Raw genomic sequence first — 14853 nt, forward strand, 5'->3', positions numbered from 1 at the left:
CGTGACCTGCCAGACAACTTGTAACTGCGTGACTTTGATCTTGACTTCCAGGTTTTGGCATGACAGAAGCTCTTGCCACGCATTTACAGCCTGTAGGAGAAAGCAAACCGGGGAGTGTTGGTGTACCTCTCCCTAATTCGGAATGTAAGGTATCATCAGATGATTCGATTTAGCGCGTTCCTTCCAATAAGCACCCCCTCTCTAATGAGAGCCTCCCTCGAACCTGTTTTGCCAATAAGCGCCCCTGTTCTAATAAACACTCGTATTAAGTAAGCAACCTCTTTCCATAAGCGCCCTTATTCTGTTCCAGTAATAGCACTGCTAGAGCGCTTGTACATTGAGATTATGCTCAAAATTATGCTCTTTTTTGCTATTGACGCTACATTTTTTAAGTACGCTTTTGAAAAAAGAAAAAGGAGAAAAACCAAACTCATATGTCTACTGTTAATAAAGCATGATATCTTCTTGATCCTAAGTTACACACTTGCCATGATAAAACACAGCTAATCACAATACTTCATTCCAGACTAGAAGCAGTGACTCAAGGTGTCAAAATGCACGATGCTAATATCACGTTTGATATTTTCTAATGATCAAAACATGATGGTGATACCAACGTTCTGACCCGTGGGGTGGCTGTTCTTCTTCTCGTATTTGTAAGTTGCTCAATGCTATTTAGTTGCTTGGGAAAGCGGAATGGGACCGACACAATCTAGACGACGAATGACGCAGTATGGCAGTTACCTTCTACCCCAAGACATGGCAAAATTGATAATTGATTGAACCGTGGACCGGACTTGAAAATGATCATAATCTTAGAAACTAAGCAAGTCACGACTCTGGTAATGTTCCCTTCAAAAAAACTTAAAATATGCTGATTATGCTAGCTGTGCTACTTTTATAAAATTGAAAAAAACTAAGCTTGTTTTTCCGAATTTTGCTAGACATGCTAACACAATCCTGGGCCTGCATACCGGCATCCATTTCAGAAATCTCGTGCCCAGAGTCCTTACTCCCCTTGACTAGACAAACGTAATGGGGACTCTTCAACCAGAGTTATTTAAAGGTTTACATTTTCATATCCGTTTTAAGAAATCGGACAGTTTTCACTAATCGCGAAATCTAGTCACATAGGTATGGAGGTGTTTAAAGATAAATAGTTCACTGTTGCTAGCGAATGGCTCAGGAGAAAAGGTGTACAAACTAACTTTTAAAGCTTAGTCAGTTTTGCCTCGTACACAATCAGATCCAAACTAGTGACGTTTATAGAATACGTGGGGGAGAGGAGTCTTGGAATAAATGGCTTTTATTACGTAAATTAGCGCAAATAAACGAATGAAAGTCAATCAACAACTTATTAGAGAGCGGAGGTGGCTGGATTTCTATCATTTACGCCAACCTGTCAGAATTTGGATTAAAGTTTAATAGCAACAAAGGCGGTGTCTGTCTTCGCTTGCATATAGATTACTTCATAATGCCCGCATTTCAATACCATCTTAGATTTCGTTAACTAAAGTGCACAGATCGCTTACTGCTTGTGGAAAGTTTTGAGGGGTAAATGAGGTTTGAAAAGAACGATACTTAATTTAACTCGTTGGGTGGAATCAGAGGGAGGAAAAGGAGTCTTGTTTGATAGTTCTTAGGAGGAGGTTTGTACGCGGAATCCTTTCAGGCGAATTGAAATGCTTATGGACCCTAGCAACCTGGTTTATTATGTGACTTGTAGAATACACCTATGACACCCGCTTCCTTCGATTTTTCGACTTCGAGAAATTCTTTAGTCGAGATATATTCAAGGAAAATTTCAATACACCACATCTGCTCGTTATTTTAAAGAACCAGTTCTTCACAAGTTAATTACAATTTTGTTTACTTTTCTTGTAGACATTTAAAAATAGAGGCTGGTTATAAATGTAAATCACAATTTTGCATTCTTATCTTGCCTTGACTGTTTTGAATGTTATTGGGTGTAATTGCCAACAGCCACTGGCGCATAACAAACTCAAAGAACCATGGCCTACCACTGAGCAAAGCTGATGTATGATTCTCCACTTGGGTTTTCCCACCCTCGCGAGAAAATGTTTGAGAATTGACTGTAATAACATGCAAGCTGACCAGAAAACCAAACAATTTTTTTTATTCTGGTTTTACGTTTGGAATGTTTGTACTCAGCTTTATGCTTTGACATGTTACCTTTTTACACCCTAAGATCGGTAAGTATATCATCCCTACTGACTTTTCTATACATTTCTTAAGGTGCTGATGAGGAAAATGTGTTTAACAACCAAAAGCTTGTTGATAGGCGATTGCTTACTTCATCCTCGTGACCTTCATGTTTTGATCCATTTAGTATGTCCTGATTCATGTCTTTGATTCATCTCGTAGACGTCACTCCTAGGGATTAAAGGTTTAAAATTTGACTTAGGCTAGATTGAATGTGTTTTTCTTTGTTATTTTTTTCACTAGTGTATACTGAACTCCCATGGATAGACATATATTTCTCTGTGTATTTGTATGTCTATGGACTGTTCAAATCACTGGCCTTTACGGTGAATTCATCGAAGAGATATCCACAGGGCATGATTTTGGTAGGTATAGAAACGTGGCTGCTTCACCTAGATCTAAGCACTAGAGTTACTATCTTTGCCTAAGGGATGCCGGTTGTGAACTGGCTCTCGTGGCTGTTGTCTGAAGGGGAAACGGAGGGTAATAAAAGCCCACGTCACGAAATTTTGGTAGAAGGAAGAGTTCCTTTTCATGTGATAAAAAGTCTAATGAAATCGTTTGTTTGGTTAGAAAAGGAAGGGAAAGGGACCAGAGGCTGATGTAATTGTATTCTGGTAGCATGGAGGTTATGGGCAAACATGCTGTTATTTCAAAGAGAGTAATAAGCCAAAACATAACGAAAATATGGTGGGGATTTACATAGGATGCACACTTGGAAACTTAGGTTAGATTTCGCAATTGAAGACAACTCGATTTCCTTCGAAGTGAATAGTTCAGGGACCCCTGCTGTGCACTGACACAATTTTAGTTTTTGGTTACAGTTGGGTAAGGAAATGACAAATGTAAAATGTAATAAAGTCGTTTTTCATCTGTATAGGTTTAAAAGACGTCCCTCGCGCAAAAAGACCTTTGTCAGGTACAGATTTTGATAAAATTTCTTTCCTCGTAGGTGAGCTATTTCGTGAGGCGAGTAACTGAAATATAAATGAGTAGCCAGCGTGCCAACTCATCGTCTTCAGAGAGGGGTGGGGGGTAGGAACTTTTGATCCTAGAGTTGTGTAGGCTAATGTAACCTTATCTTACCGCATTTAACTAATATGTCGAGTTAAACCTGAATTGCGTCCAAATGGCCTTTCTTTGAAAAGTGGTTTATGCTACGATTTTCGTTGAGTTCCACTATCCTTTCCTGAACGAGTTTGCTTCTGCTCTACCTCTTGGCTAGCTAGCGACTTGATTGAAATGGCAAAATTAAATTGTATATCTTGCAATAAACTCTGATTTCAGCACTTTCTATCGAACAGATTATTCTTGCTCAGTAAAACACGTGAAAGCTGGCTGCTTTAATGATAAGAGAAACCCATCATCGAGGGCAATGAATGAACTGTTGTTTCAAGATCGATACAAAGGAAAAGGGTTCAGCGGTCAGAGAATAGATTGGGAAAGCTATGACTCGTACCTTCCTGAGTAAGTATTTATTTGTTTATACGTGGAGCGTATTTGAAGCGAGCTTTGTAAACTCAAAAGTGTAGAATAATCTCTAGGTCGTTGATGCCACAGAAATCAGATATGCGGCTCTATAGGCTTCACCTAATCTGAAATCCACATTATGGCGTGATTTACTAAATACCAACGAGTTTCCATCTATTCATTCCGATCTTTTTTCAGTCTCGTTTGTCGATGTGCCACGGCTGCAGCCAACAAAGGTTATTCTTTCTTTGGGATTCAGTTCTACGGAGAGTGCTGGAGTGCTGCAGACGCAGCACAGCGGTTCAACATTTACAGTAAAAGCGACAAATGTGTTGATACAGAGTACAAGGTGGGATGTGACACCATTAGAAACAAGCCGTGTGCTGGAGTGGCTCATGTGAACTTTGTTTATCAAATAGTTCCAGGTGAGATAACCGTTATGGCGAAAAGAAGGGTGCAAAGGAAGAAAAGAAGCATACTTCATTCCTGTGGAATGAACTACCTCTTATTATAAAATAATTCAAATAGTACGCGCGCTCTGATTGGCCATAAAACCATTTTACATGAGCGTATGTAAACACGGTTTTCGTTCCTCTTTCATTAATTATTTTATAAAAGAAATGTAAAATGGTTTCCGTGTTTACATAGCCTGATGTAAACACTTGGGAGGTTGGGAGAACACTCGATAAACTGGAAACCACTCCGCTTCGTGTCGTGGTTTCCTACGCTTATCTCGTGTTCTCCCAACCTCCCGTTTGTTTACATCAGGCTATGTAAACACGGAAATCATTTTACATTTCTTCAGTGTAAGAGAGTCAAATACCTTGTCCATCTTTCGTGAGAATTTGATAGCCTTTTATCATAATAAGTTTAATGTGGGTTTTTCAAAATTTTACACTGTACTTTACTTAATCATTAGTCCATTTATAATAATTTTATGGATAAGCGTTCATGTCGCATGTCTTTTATAACTGACATGTTACAATAACGACTTTTTAGATAATTTTATTACTCAATTAATTCTGTAGATGTAATATTAGGTGGCTTATTTTTAAGGAGTCTTTCATTCGGTTTTAAGCCTACCTCAGATTTGTCATTTTACTTGTAAATCTGAAAGTTGATTAAAGTTTATATGAAGGTGCTGCAGGCAGCCAAAGGCAGCCAAATCAGAATCTGAGAAGAAACGAGAGCTTAATGTTCGCTCTTGAACGTTATAATTGTACTCATCAAAACTTGCGTTTCTCACCCTACTTTCAGCTTTGTGCACTAATCGCGTGTAAGTCTATACGTTTTAAAAATTCGCAACCCTCAATCAAATTCAGTGACCACATCTAACCTACTGCCTCTTTACAAAACCTGTTGTTGCTATTCCCGTAGTACCTCGCACTATTGCCTGAATCTCAGACAGTACGAAGTCACTTGTTTGACCGGCCCTCCACTTGCAGGACTCTAGACGTCGGACTGTCTGAGAATCAGGAGCTGATTCAACTAAATGGCCTAAAGAAATGTTTTTTCTCTCCCTCTCTCTCTTTCTTAGGAGATAATCCAGATGGGAGTGGTGTGGGGCCACCAATAAACCCAGAGGAGTACTGACGCTTAAATGTTCGCCGAGACTGAAGAAAGTGCCATGTTCAGAAACATTAAGATCGTTCTCCTTCATTGATCTGTGTTTGGGAGACAGAGAAACAGCAAGTCATCATACAAATTAGCAAAAGTTATATCAAGTGGCATATGAATCTTCAGTCAGGGCTTTTTAAAAAATATTTTCCTAGTGCACTGTATGTTTCTTGAAATAAATAGCACCATGTTATCAGTGTGATGTTTTAAAAGTTTTTTTTCGAACAAAAACGAGGACATCATAGGTTCATGTTCTTAATACTAACGATAGGGTGTAGACTATGTTACAGCAACACTTTTAATGTCAGCGATCGAATCCGTGCTTTACTGGGTGGGTCGAGGGCTAATTGTGAACCCTTTCACTCTCAAGATCTCATTAGTAATTCTCCTGACTGTCTGCTTAAAAATCTTTTAATGTTAGTTTTGAGAATTTGGTATTGGACCAACCAATGATCCTCTAGTTGATGTTTTTCTTTATTCTCATCACAACTGTGCTTGGTCTGGTATTGATATCGTGAGAAGAAATTCTCTCTTGGTCACTCGTGAGAGCTGAAGGTTGATCAAGTCTAGGGCAACAAAGCCGGCTCTTAAATTATCCACCATGTCATTTAACGCGTTTGAAAAATAACAAAATTTTGAAAGAAGTATACTGGTCAGTCGAAAGGTTTAAAAATGACTTATGGAAACTGAACATTGTTCCGCTTGAACTTTCATTTTCTCCTGAGGTATTTGCCGTAGCTGTCATGTTGTGAAGACTAAAATGTCAAGGCTGCATCCGGGACTTGGTAATACTTGAGACCCCAGCAGTAGTAAAATGAAATGTCTCCTGAGAGAATGTTTGTTCTAAGAGACCGAAAAATTAGCATGAAAATGGTCATAAGATGTCATTGAATAGTTAAACAAGTCGATCACGAAAAAAATAAACGCAGGATAATTTTATTTCGGAAAGATTTTCTCACAAGAAAAAAATTGAGATCAATGCAAAGAAAGTTGGGCACTTTGGTTGAGAATGAACGCAAAAAATCAAAGGAGAAATATCAGCTTCTCCAGTGAAGAATTTAAATCTATTGAAGTACTTTTAAAGGTAAACCCTTTTAAGTAAATAGAGGACTTGAGCTCGTTAAGCATTAACCACGCTTTATTAAAGCCTACATGTGGATTTAGCAAACACGGGGGTGGAAAAACATTCCTGCATAACGAAGACAAAATCCTGCAGGAGTTAGGAAACCCCTGCTTCGAGCGGTGTGCAAAGTCCTTGGTGCCATTTGCCTCGTGTTTTGGTTAAATTTAAGCCTGCTTCAGTCTTCGGGTACCTTATTCGACTGTCACTAAGGACGAAGAACATCCAAGCGTTGGATAGAGGTAACTGTAAAAATTCTAGTTATCTAGAATTTTGAAACAATTGGACGGGTTTAGAAGTTGGGTAGGAACTCACGCACCGGTAGTGCATCAAATCATATTTGTAAATCAGTGTAATTCATGTACGTACTTCTTAGAAACAGCCTGTGCGTACATATTTAAATGCTGTGAAACGCACGTTGAGTCAAAACCTCTTGATATAATGCACACATATTTTTTTTATCTCAGGTCTGACAAAGATTGACCTCTTTTCTCTGTGAAGCAATCAGCGAGTACATTCTTTGAACACTAAGGCAGACACGGAGTTTTACATTTCCCCTAATTTTACTCATCTAGCTCGCTTAAAAATTCTTTACCTTCAAGAGAATCTTGAATCACTCATGACTTCGAATAATCAAAGGTACCGTTTCGTACAACTGGAGAGAATCATTTTTCGAAGAATTAGCAGAGAGAGGCTAGGCAATGAACTATTGATAAACCTTGCCGGTGCTCTTTTGACGAAAACAAATAAACTTGATTGTCATCAGTTCTTTGCCTAAATGTAGCTAGAGGCAATTTATCATTTAGCACGTAAAAAGACAAAAACTCTCGTGGAGAACTTTTTTGATCCATAATATTGGGTGCTGGGATGCTAAGCTCGAGATTTGAGATCTACGTTTTTCACATTTGTTAAGATTTTTCATTTACAAGGTAAGCATGGATACAATTACACAACCCAGCCCTACAATGAAACTTGCGGATGAGGGTTGGGCCCATAAATAAGATTTTAGTTTACACCAAGGTAATGAAAACCAGAAGCTAACTAGATACTAGGCTTGTGAGATCAATTCCCAACCAAATTTCTTCAGTTTTGCGCAAAACGTTGGGTTTTTAATTTTTCGTGTCACAGGTATGTTTGCTTTTATCGAGGATTTAAATTATTGATTTTTAATTGGGGTTTTAAGTTGAAGTATCTCTTTTTTTCTCTGGCATGCATTTCATCAACATCATGTTATTAAGGGCAACAATCTTCATCAGACCTAGATATTTAAACAATCCGCCTGATGTGTTATAAAGTTTAAATGAATCCTGATTTTAAAATAAAAACTGTTAATGATTGAAAAATGTTCTCTTTGAATCTCTGTAGTAAGTTTTTTCAGGGATTTTGTCGATAATTAAGGCGTACATGCGAAGAAAACTTAAGAAATTAAACAAAACTGGATCCTTTAATGGACACAGCTCTCAAAACAGCTCAAGCCCGCGACTTTACAAGTATATTTCGTAGCATGTCATGATCTAACTGAGATGCACAATGAAATAATATACAAGCTAATATCACCTATAACATCTCGGAGATTAATTAAAAAATATAAACCTGATGATATAGTTTGCTTTCAAATTTCTTCAAATCTCTGTGATAAGTGAGAAAAAAATATATTTCTTAACGTTATTTTTGCCACGTTTTAAGCGTCCAATGGATTGCTATTTCCATGATTCATTCTTTCTTTCTTTACCTCTCTTTCAGCAGAAGCTAAGATGCGCACACCGTTGATATGTTTTATGCTTCTCATTTGTCTTTTGGTAATGGAAGCTAAAACCATACCACTTAAGAAAGGTGAGACAATCAATTGTTGATTCGATCTTTTTACTCCCAGACGAGTTTCAAACATTGTACTCTTGTGTTGGGACTCAAGTACAATTTGTTTTTGTTTTTGTTTGGAAGAACATAAAACCGACGCCGAGGAACTCGAAGAAACAATGAGGGATTTGAGAGAGTCAGGTAAGCCAAAGCTGTTTTAAAAATTTAGCAGACGATATGTGAATCATTTCATCTGATGTGCATTGACTCAAGAGTAAGTGACCTTCTTAATTCAAGGAGGGCTGGGTTGGAGTGCAGGGGACCCAAAATCTTGAAACTGTATTGGGATTTACCATTAAGTCACACAGACTATGAAGCACGTGAAATTGCGTATGATTCCTAAGTGCTCAAAACAATAAGCATGAATAATTGATTGTGGCTTTACTTGAAGGCGCGCAATTCCTTGAAAGGCAAAATGTTCTTCAGGGAATAATGTGAATTGCACCCGGCGTTGACTTGCTTGAATATTTTGGTAGAGAGCGATTGGGCGCTGACGAAATGTCCACGTGAGAAAAATGAGTGACGTGTGATTGGCTAGTTCTACATTCTCATGGGAAAACGGCGATGATCGAAAAATGACTGTAAATACATGAAAATTATACATGTAAACTGCGGTTGAAGAAACGAATACTACTTAGAATGAATTAAGAAAAGCTCTTTATTGAGATCAAGTCTCTTAGCTTGATATTTCCTTAGTACGATCTAACCTTTTCAATTTGATTTAATCTATTTAGAGCTAAATCTCCATAAAGGCCCTGCAAAAGATAACTATCAGGAGCAATTGAAAGCGCTCACTGAGGAAGGTATGTTCATCAGACAGTGAGTTATATCCAATCAAATGACAAAGACAAATGAAATGAAGGGGGCAATTTTCTCAGGAAACTGTGGTGCTGCGTCGGTGGGAAAGTATAACAGGGTCATTTAGTATTATCAACTGAGTTCAACTGAGTTGGTAACGTAAGTTAGCCACTGTGACAAAGATAGTCCAATTTTACATGATGTAAATCCATATTTTCATTCAGCACAGTCTGAGTTCTTGTGATATGTGCATAGAAGAATAAATATGCCCCTTACAAGGCACCAACATGTCTCGTATGGGTGTAGCATAAATATGTTTTAACCGGTCTTCAAAAAACACCTTAAGGGAAATCCAAAGATCAAAATTGAAGGTAGATGATTTGCCTCAAGCTCAGATTTGTTGTTTCTTTTTGTTTCAGAATCTGATGCTCAAAGTGGAAATGGTGAGCTCAGACCGGAGGAATATTAGCCAGCGACTATAAACTGAGATCTGAGAATGTACAAATATATAACAAAATAAGATTTAGTTACTCGTTACACACACTTTTTTCTTCATTTAACAATTTTTCTTTCATCTTCTTTTATCTTTTTTGACAAACGCACAATATGTCATACATTCCTGTCCTCATCATCATTGTTTTTCTACTCGTTAAAGATCTTGCAGCCGTCTCGGACATTATGTAGCTCAAGTACAGTAAAAGTAGATAAAATCATTTTATTGAATTTTTTTGCCTAGTCGTCTCAATAAAGCTTATTTAGAGTGTAAATTTATTATCTGTGTTGCATGAAGGTGGGGGAACGACTCAATTCGAGCGTGCGCTGTATTCTCTACCAGAATCTTATACTATTTTAGGTCTGGAAAGTTTAAGTTTTTTTTCATGTTTGAATTCAGCATTATTGATTTTAACTTGAAGACAAAAGTGAGTGATTGTTATAATGTTCGGTTTAAATCCCATACATTCTCAACACTGCAAGCTACGATCCTTGAACCGTTTTCGTTTATTTCAATGTTTATTCACTCTTTTGCCGCTTCTATTTGTAAATATTCTCAAATAAGTCGAAATAATTTTGCCTCATTTTAATATGCTGTAATTATCATCTCTCTCTACCAGGTTTAATTGCCTTAAAGTTTGTTTATGCAATTCTTTGATTACTGGCAAGTGAAGCGCATTTTTTTTTATGAGTATTTTGTTATTGGCCCTATAAGTTCTCCATGCAGACGTCAAGATTATATCACTGATTCTTCCCGAAAATAACGAGTTTGAAGAAGGACGGTCGATAGTGGAGATGTTATAGGTCTCAAACTGAAGTGAACGGTCGCAATCTAGGAATCGGAAGTTTACCCTCAAGTCGGAAGCCGAATGTAATTGGACTTAATTCATCTGGCAACCGATTGCTGAAGGTGGTGGGTTACTTCTAGAAATGCAAGGAAAAAAATTATGTTTTTGGATTAGCTCCGCAGCTCCTTTTATTTGATCGTATATGAATTACTTTGCTATGTACAGCAAAGTTTAACGTAAATGAATACATATCCTACTCATTTATTACGCATCCAAAGCATAACGCTCTGTGCCCCCACCCCACCCCCGTTTTTCCCGGCTCCAAGCTCCCGGATCATGCTGGTAATTAAACGATGATCGAAAACAAATTGAACGAGGAATTTTAAGGTGGGAGTATGGATTAGTTACTCCCACGATTCACGCAGAGACTTACTCAAAATTCCCTTGCAGTACTTTCAATTTCTCATCCTTCTCATGATCAGGAAAAATGGGAACATACACTTTTAATGCTAGATGCTCTTAGCAATAATTGTGCGAAATAATGCGGGTCATCTTGACGGGTTTATGGATTCCCGGTCATGTTTGTCTTGTTGTGACAAAATATATGACGTCTTCGTCAGTCATTCTTAGTGCGCAGATCAAGTTTGCTAAAAGATAGGTATTAACATTTGAGTAAAGGCTACATTCCTGTATCGGGAAGGTCAAAGGTTTTGCGGTAAAAGGAGTCTGAAAAGGAGGGAGTAAGTAGTTTTTTCTTCGTTAGAATGAGACCATACTATAGTCAGGAGAACTTTTTACTTTAGGGGGTAGAATCTTATCCGCGCTCGACTAAATTTCTCTTGTTCCCTTAAAGTGTGTTTTGCGTTTTGTTTACAGCATCTTTGTCTCATTTGGAATTTACAGAGAAATTGTCTAACCTCATTCTTAAATCCTAAGGAGAAAAAAACTCACTTTGCCATCCAATGGATATAAGATTTCTTTTTTATTGTTTCATTTTGTCAAAGGTTTTTGCGTTGCCAACAGTAACAATATGGTCTGTCTCAAACATTGCCGAATAATCTCGGTGAAACCTTCACAGACAAAAAAAGTTACCTTTATTCATATCTGGGGTAGCGCTTTGAAATATTCGCCGTTCTACATGTGGGTGTCACATTTTCAACGCCCATGCATCATTAATTTCGTCGAGTTGACCTCTCCATGTAAAAACAGATTGATATCAAATTGCACTGAAAATGTTTACCGCCCCTCAAATGTAATCCACATAGGCCACCTTTAATTTTTCAATTCCTATAGAGTACGAGTCAGCCATGCATTGATTCAGCTTTGAAAATATCAAACAAATGTACAAAGATTTGTATGTAAGAGAGTCACAATTTATATCTTTGAGCGTCATCTATCTCGTTATGAAAAAACTTGGATCTCTGAATAAGAACCCTTTCAGATCTATACTTATCATTGATATCGTGAAATGTTGTGCTCTCGGTGGACCTTTTCTCCTTGTGGTTATTATTTTTTTTTTTTTCAAATTTTCATTTGGACGCTATTTTTGGAAAAGAGTATCTTAACTTTCGTACATCTTTAAGACTGATCAAAGGTATTTTTCCTACTAGTCAAACTTTGTTATTCAGCGTTGAATGCAAAGAATCCAGAATAAGAAATTTGCTCATGATAGATGATTCGAGAGAACAGAAACATTTAGTATTATATCAAATAGGAGAAGTATTAAACGCGTCTAGATTAGGACTTCGTCAAGATCGCACTCAATTTGGAGAGAAATGCAATATCGTAGATCAAAAACTTGTCCACTTTAAAAGGGTTCAGTATTGTGCTGGATGAATGTGTTGAATGTTTTTGTGAGATATCTGACTGCATATGATGAACCGATCTTGAATTATTACGAAAGGAATGCAGTGACACAAGAAAGCGACTACATATCTGCAGCCACTTAAAATTTAAATATTCAAACTTAGATACACAAAGATGTGTGCTTTGTATGACACTTTTGGTTTAATTTATCAGAGTCAGCAATAGTCATCCTTTGACAGTTCAGGAATTTTAACAGTATTTGCTGTAAAAGTAGCGCCTTCGTATAAACAAAATCGCTTGTTATAAAACTATCTCGATACTTAAGGTAATTTAGTGTTAACAACTGAGTCGATAGCGTAAATTGGCTGCCATAAAGAGTTTAAAAGCTGACGTTTCGAGCGCTAGCCCCTCGTCAGAGCTAGCCCTGCGCGAATTGCTCTAACGAAGGGCTAACGCTCGAAACGTCAGCTTTGAAACTCTTTACGGTGATCAATTTAATTTAAAAACGCACTGAATCTGGGAACGAAACTACAGCGTACGAAACTATTAGGTACCAAACGAGTGGATAGCTTTTTCTACAACTCAGCAGCGATCGACTTGGGGCGCCTTGAAGGTGTTATACCATTATATCAATGACTAAAACTACGACTAACATTGTGTCCAAATACACTTAAAAAGTGGTTGTTGTTCTAATGATAAATTATTTTTAACAGTTCAAAATATGCAGGTAATAGCCTCTTTCTTACTGTTGCTCTCCATCATCGCTGTGTCACACGCACGGCTTCAACGCCATTCAAAAAGAGGTGAGATGAAAGTAACAAATCTTTCGAGTTCCATTACACATTAGCGGTGCTGAACGTCGAAATACACTAATTCACCTTACTCTGCTGTTTTAGAAACCAAAGATGAACGAAAAAAAGTGAATACGCTTTTTGAGGATTTAGAAGAAGCTGGTAAGTTAAATTAGACAAAAACTCAGCTCAAAGATACGATTTATAATCCGCGCTAAATCGGTCGGTGTCGGCTAGAGGTTTACAAACTACACGAGGGTGTTATTCCAGACTTCTCAGTGGATTATTACGCTGGTAGACCTATAGAAAAATGACAGTCTATAGCTGACTAGAATACTTTTTCATCATGTCGGGTGCGCGTTTGTCCTTTTTCCGACAACCTTTCTCGAAATAGCTGTATAAATGAAATAGTGTTTCGTAATTAAATGTAACCGCTTTTTTTTTCAATTTCCACTCGTTTTACCTGGGTTAACTTACATTACATGGCCAGCCACTTTACTGAAGTATCAGGCATGGATGTTGATCAATTCTTTTAAATTTTTCTCTGATTATTTCCCGTCGTAGCTAAAATTCCATTCATAAGGTAAAGGAAGAAAGAAACCCTAAATGTACTTAGTCCTCGAAAATATATATTAGAGATGCTCCTCACTCTCTATCCCTCTACTTTAAGATTTAAGTCTCATTTTCTTCCATAACCTAGCTTAGTAAACAGAGAAAAAAAAAATCATAACTCCCAGTATTACATTTTTTTTCACCTTGGTTGTCCAGAGAATCCTATCAAATTACACAGTATCTGCGAGGTTAACTATGAGAAAGTCGGATGCTTCAAAGAAGACACCAACAACAGAACACTTTCACAGGAACTTTTCCAAGACAGGATGTCAAGAGATCCAAATTACAGTGGACAAAGGGTGGACTGGGCCAACTACAATACATACCTCAAGAGGTGAACAGTATATAAAATAAAATATTTCAACAACTTCATCGTGTTTGCCATAAATTGAAAATATGGTCATGATCATCGGAGAGATGCCATAAAGTTAAATACGGAGTTTTCAGAGCTTTACTTCATAATTTTTACCTCTGCACACACATGCAGTTTGCGTGTTCGTGTTTGGGCGAGATATATTTTTTCCAACTTAAAATTCGTATGTCATGTGAAAACGAGAAGTCATTCAAATTTTCTTAAGAGGTCTTAAGATGAGTCAATAAATAAAAGTTTCAACACAATTTGACTTAGAACAGAGGAAAGTTTCATGCTTTTTTTCTGCGTCGTTTATCGAGTACTTTATGACGAGAGTTCACGAGGTGATTGTTTACATTCTTTTATAATCTGTCCGCTTCATGAAGTTGTAGCTCCCAAAACGACGAAAAACTACTAAGTGGCTATCACTATCTCTTACAGTCTGGCATGCCGCTGCGCCAAAAGCAGTGCCCAGAATGGTTTTACTTACTTTGGTCTTCAAGACTACGGACGATGCTTTAGTGATCCACATGCCTCTACAAGTTACAGCAGGCATGGAAACTCGAGCCATTGTTTTAATCAATACTTCTACTCGTGTGATGACAATGCTTACGGGCAGTGCATGGGAAGAGGCAAAGAAGTGAATTACATATACCACATCACCGTGGATGGTATGCAAGACGCTTAAGTGTGCTATAAGTGTTCTATCTAAGGCTTACAAGTACGGTTTTACCCAGTTAGTGGGCCTCAGGTACTCTCTGTAAGAGGGTTGATTGAAATAAATAAATAAATGTCCTTCCACTCACAGCTCTCGGCCCCCTTGATACTGTTCACAAAAACAAATGTCCAGATAAAGGTTCAGCTAAATTGAGGATTGAACTTGTTATGCATCTCGATTCGATTCAAATATTGAACAGAAAATCAATG

The 14853-nt window shown here is 37.6% G+C and overlaps 2 protein-coding genes and 1 long non-coding RNA gene across 7 annotated transcripts; all 3 read left to right on the plus strand.

Moving 5' to 3' along the window:
- Window positions 1-1411: 1411 nt before the first annotated feature.
- Window positions 1412-5509, plus strand: LOC149041758 (uncharacterized). 3 transcript variants are annotated; one of them, XM_089180781.1, is made up of 6 exons: window positions 1412-1649; window positions 2467-2588; window positions 3104-3142; window positions 3528-3690; window positions 3892-4118; window positions 5231-5509. In XM_089180781.1, exons 2-6 carry the CDS (start codon window positions 2483-2485, stop codon window positions 5284-5286), a joined length of 591 nt encoding a protein of 196 aa, XP_089036907.1. In that variant the 5' UTR covers window positions 1412-1649; window positions 2467-2482; the 3' UTR covers window positions 5287-5509. The 3 variants fall into 3 exon arrangements, with proteins under 3 accessions (XP_089036907.1, XP_089036909.1, XP_089036908.1); XM_089180782.1 differs by lacking the exon at window positions 1412-1649 and adding an exon at window positions 1885-2213; XM_089180783.1 differs by lacking the exon at window positions 3104-3142.
- A 931-nt stretch (window positions 5510-6440) lies between these two features.
- On the plus strand, window positions 6441-9852 carry LOC149041759 (uncharacterized). 2 transcript variants are annotated; one of them, XR_016179296.1, is made up of 5 exons: window positions 6441-6672; window positions 8174-8263; window positions 8372-8428; window positions 9022-9090; window positions 9505-9852. It is a non-coding gene; the product is annotated as an uncharacterized LOC149041759 (long non-coding RNA). The 2 variants fall into 2 exon arrangements; XR_016179295.1 differs by having other exon boundaries at window positions 6455-6672; window positions 8177-8263.
- Window positions 9853-10973: 1121 nt separating this feature from the next.
- LOC113683232 (uncharacterized) lies at window positions 10974-14718 on the plus strand. Of its 2 annotated transcripts, none has more exons than XM_027200447.2 (5): window positions 10974-11105; window positions 12885-12974; window positions 13068-13124; window positions 13731-13908; window positions 14368-14718. In XM_027200447.2, the coding sequence occupies exons 2-5, from the start codon at window positions 12893-12895 to the stop codon at window positions 14612-14614; spliced, it is 564 nt and encodes a 187-aa protein (XP_027056248.2). In that variant the 5' UTR covers window positions 10974-11105; window positions 12885-12892; the 3' UTR covers window positions 14615-14718. The 2 variants fall into 2 exon arrangements, with proteins under 2 accessions (XP_027056248.2, XP_089036910.1); XM_089180784.1 differs by lacking the exon at window positions 10974-11105 and adding an exon at window positions 12756-12784.
- The last annotated feature ends 135 nt before the right edge of the window (window positions 14719-14853 follow it).

This window comes from Pocillopora damicornis, chromosome 8 (assembly GCF_964200805.1).
Source record: "Pocillopora damicornis chromosome 8, jaPocDami1.2, whole genome shotgun sequence".
NCBI lineage: Eukaryota > Metazoa > Cnidaria > Anthozoa > Scleractinia > Pocilloporidae > Pocillopora > Pocillopora damicornis.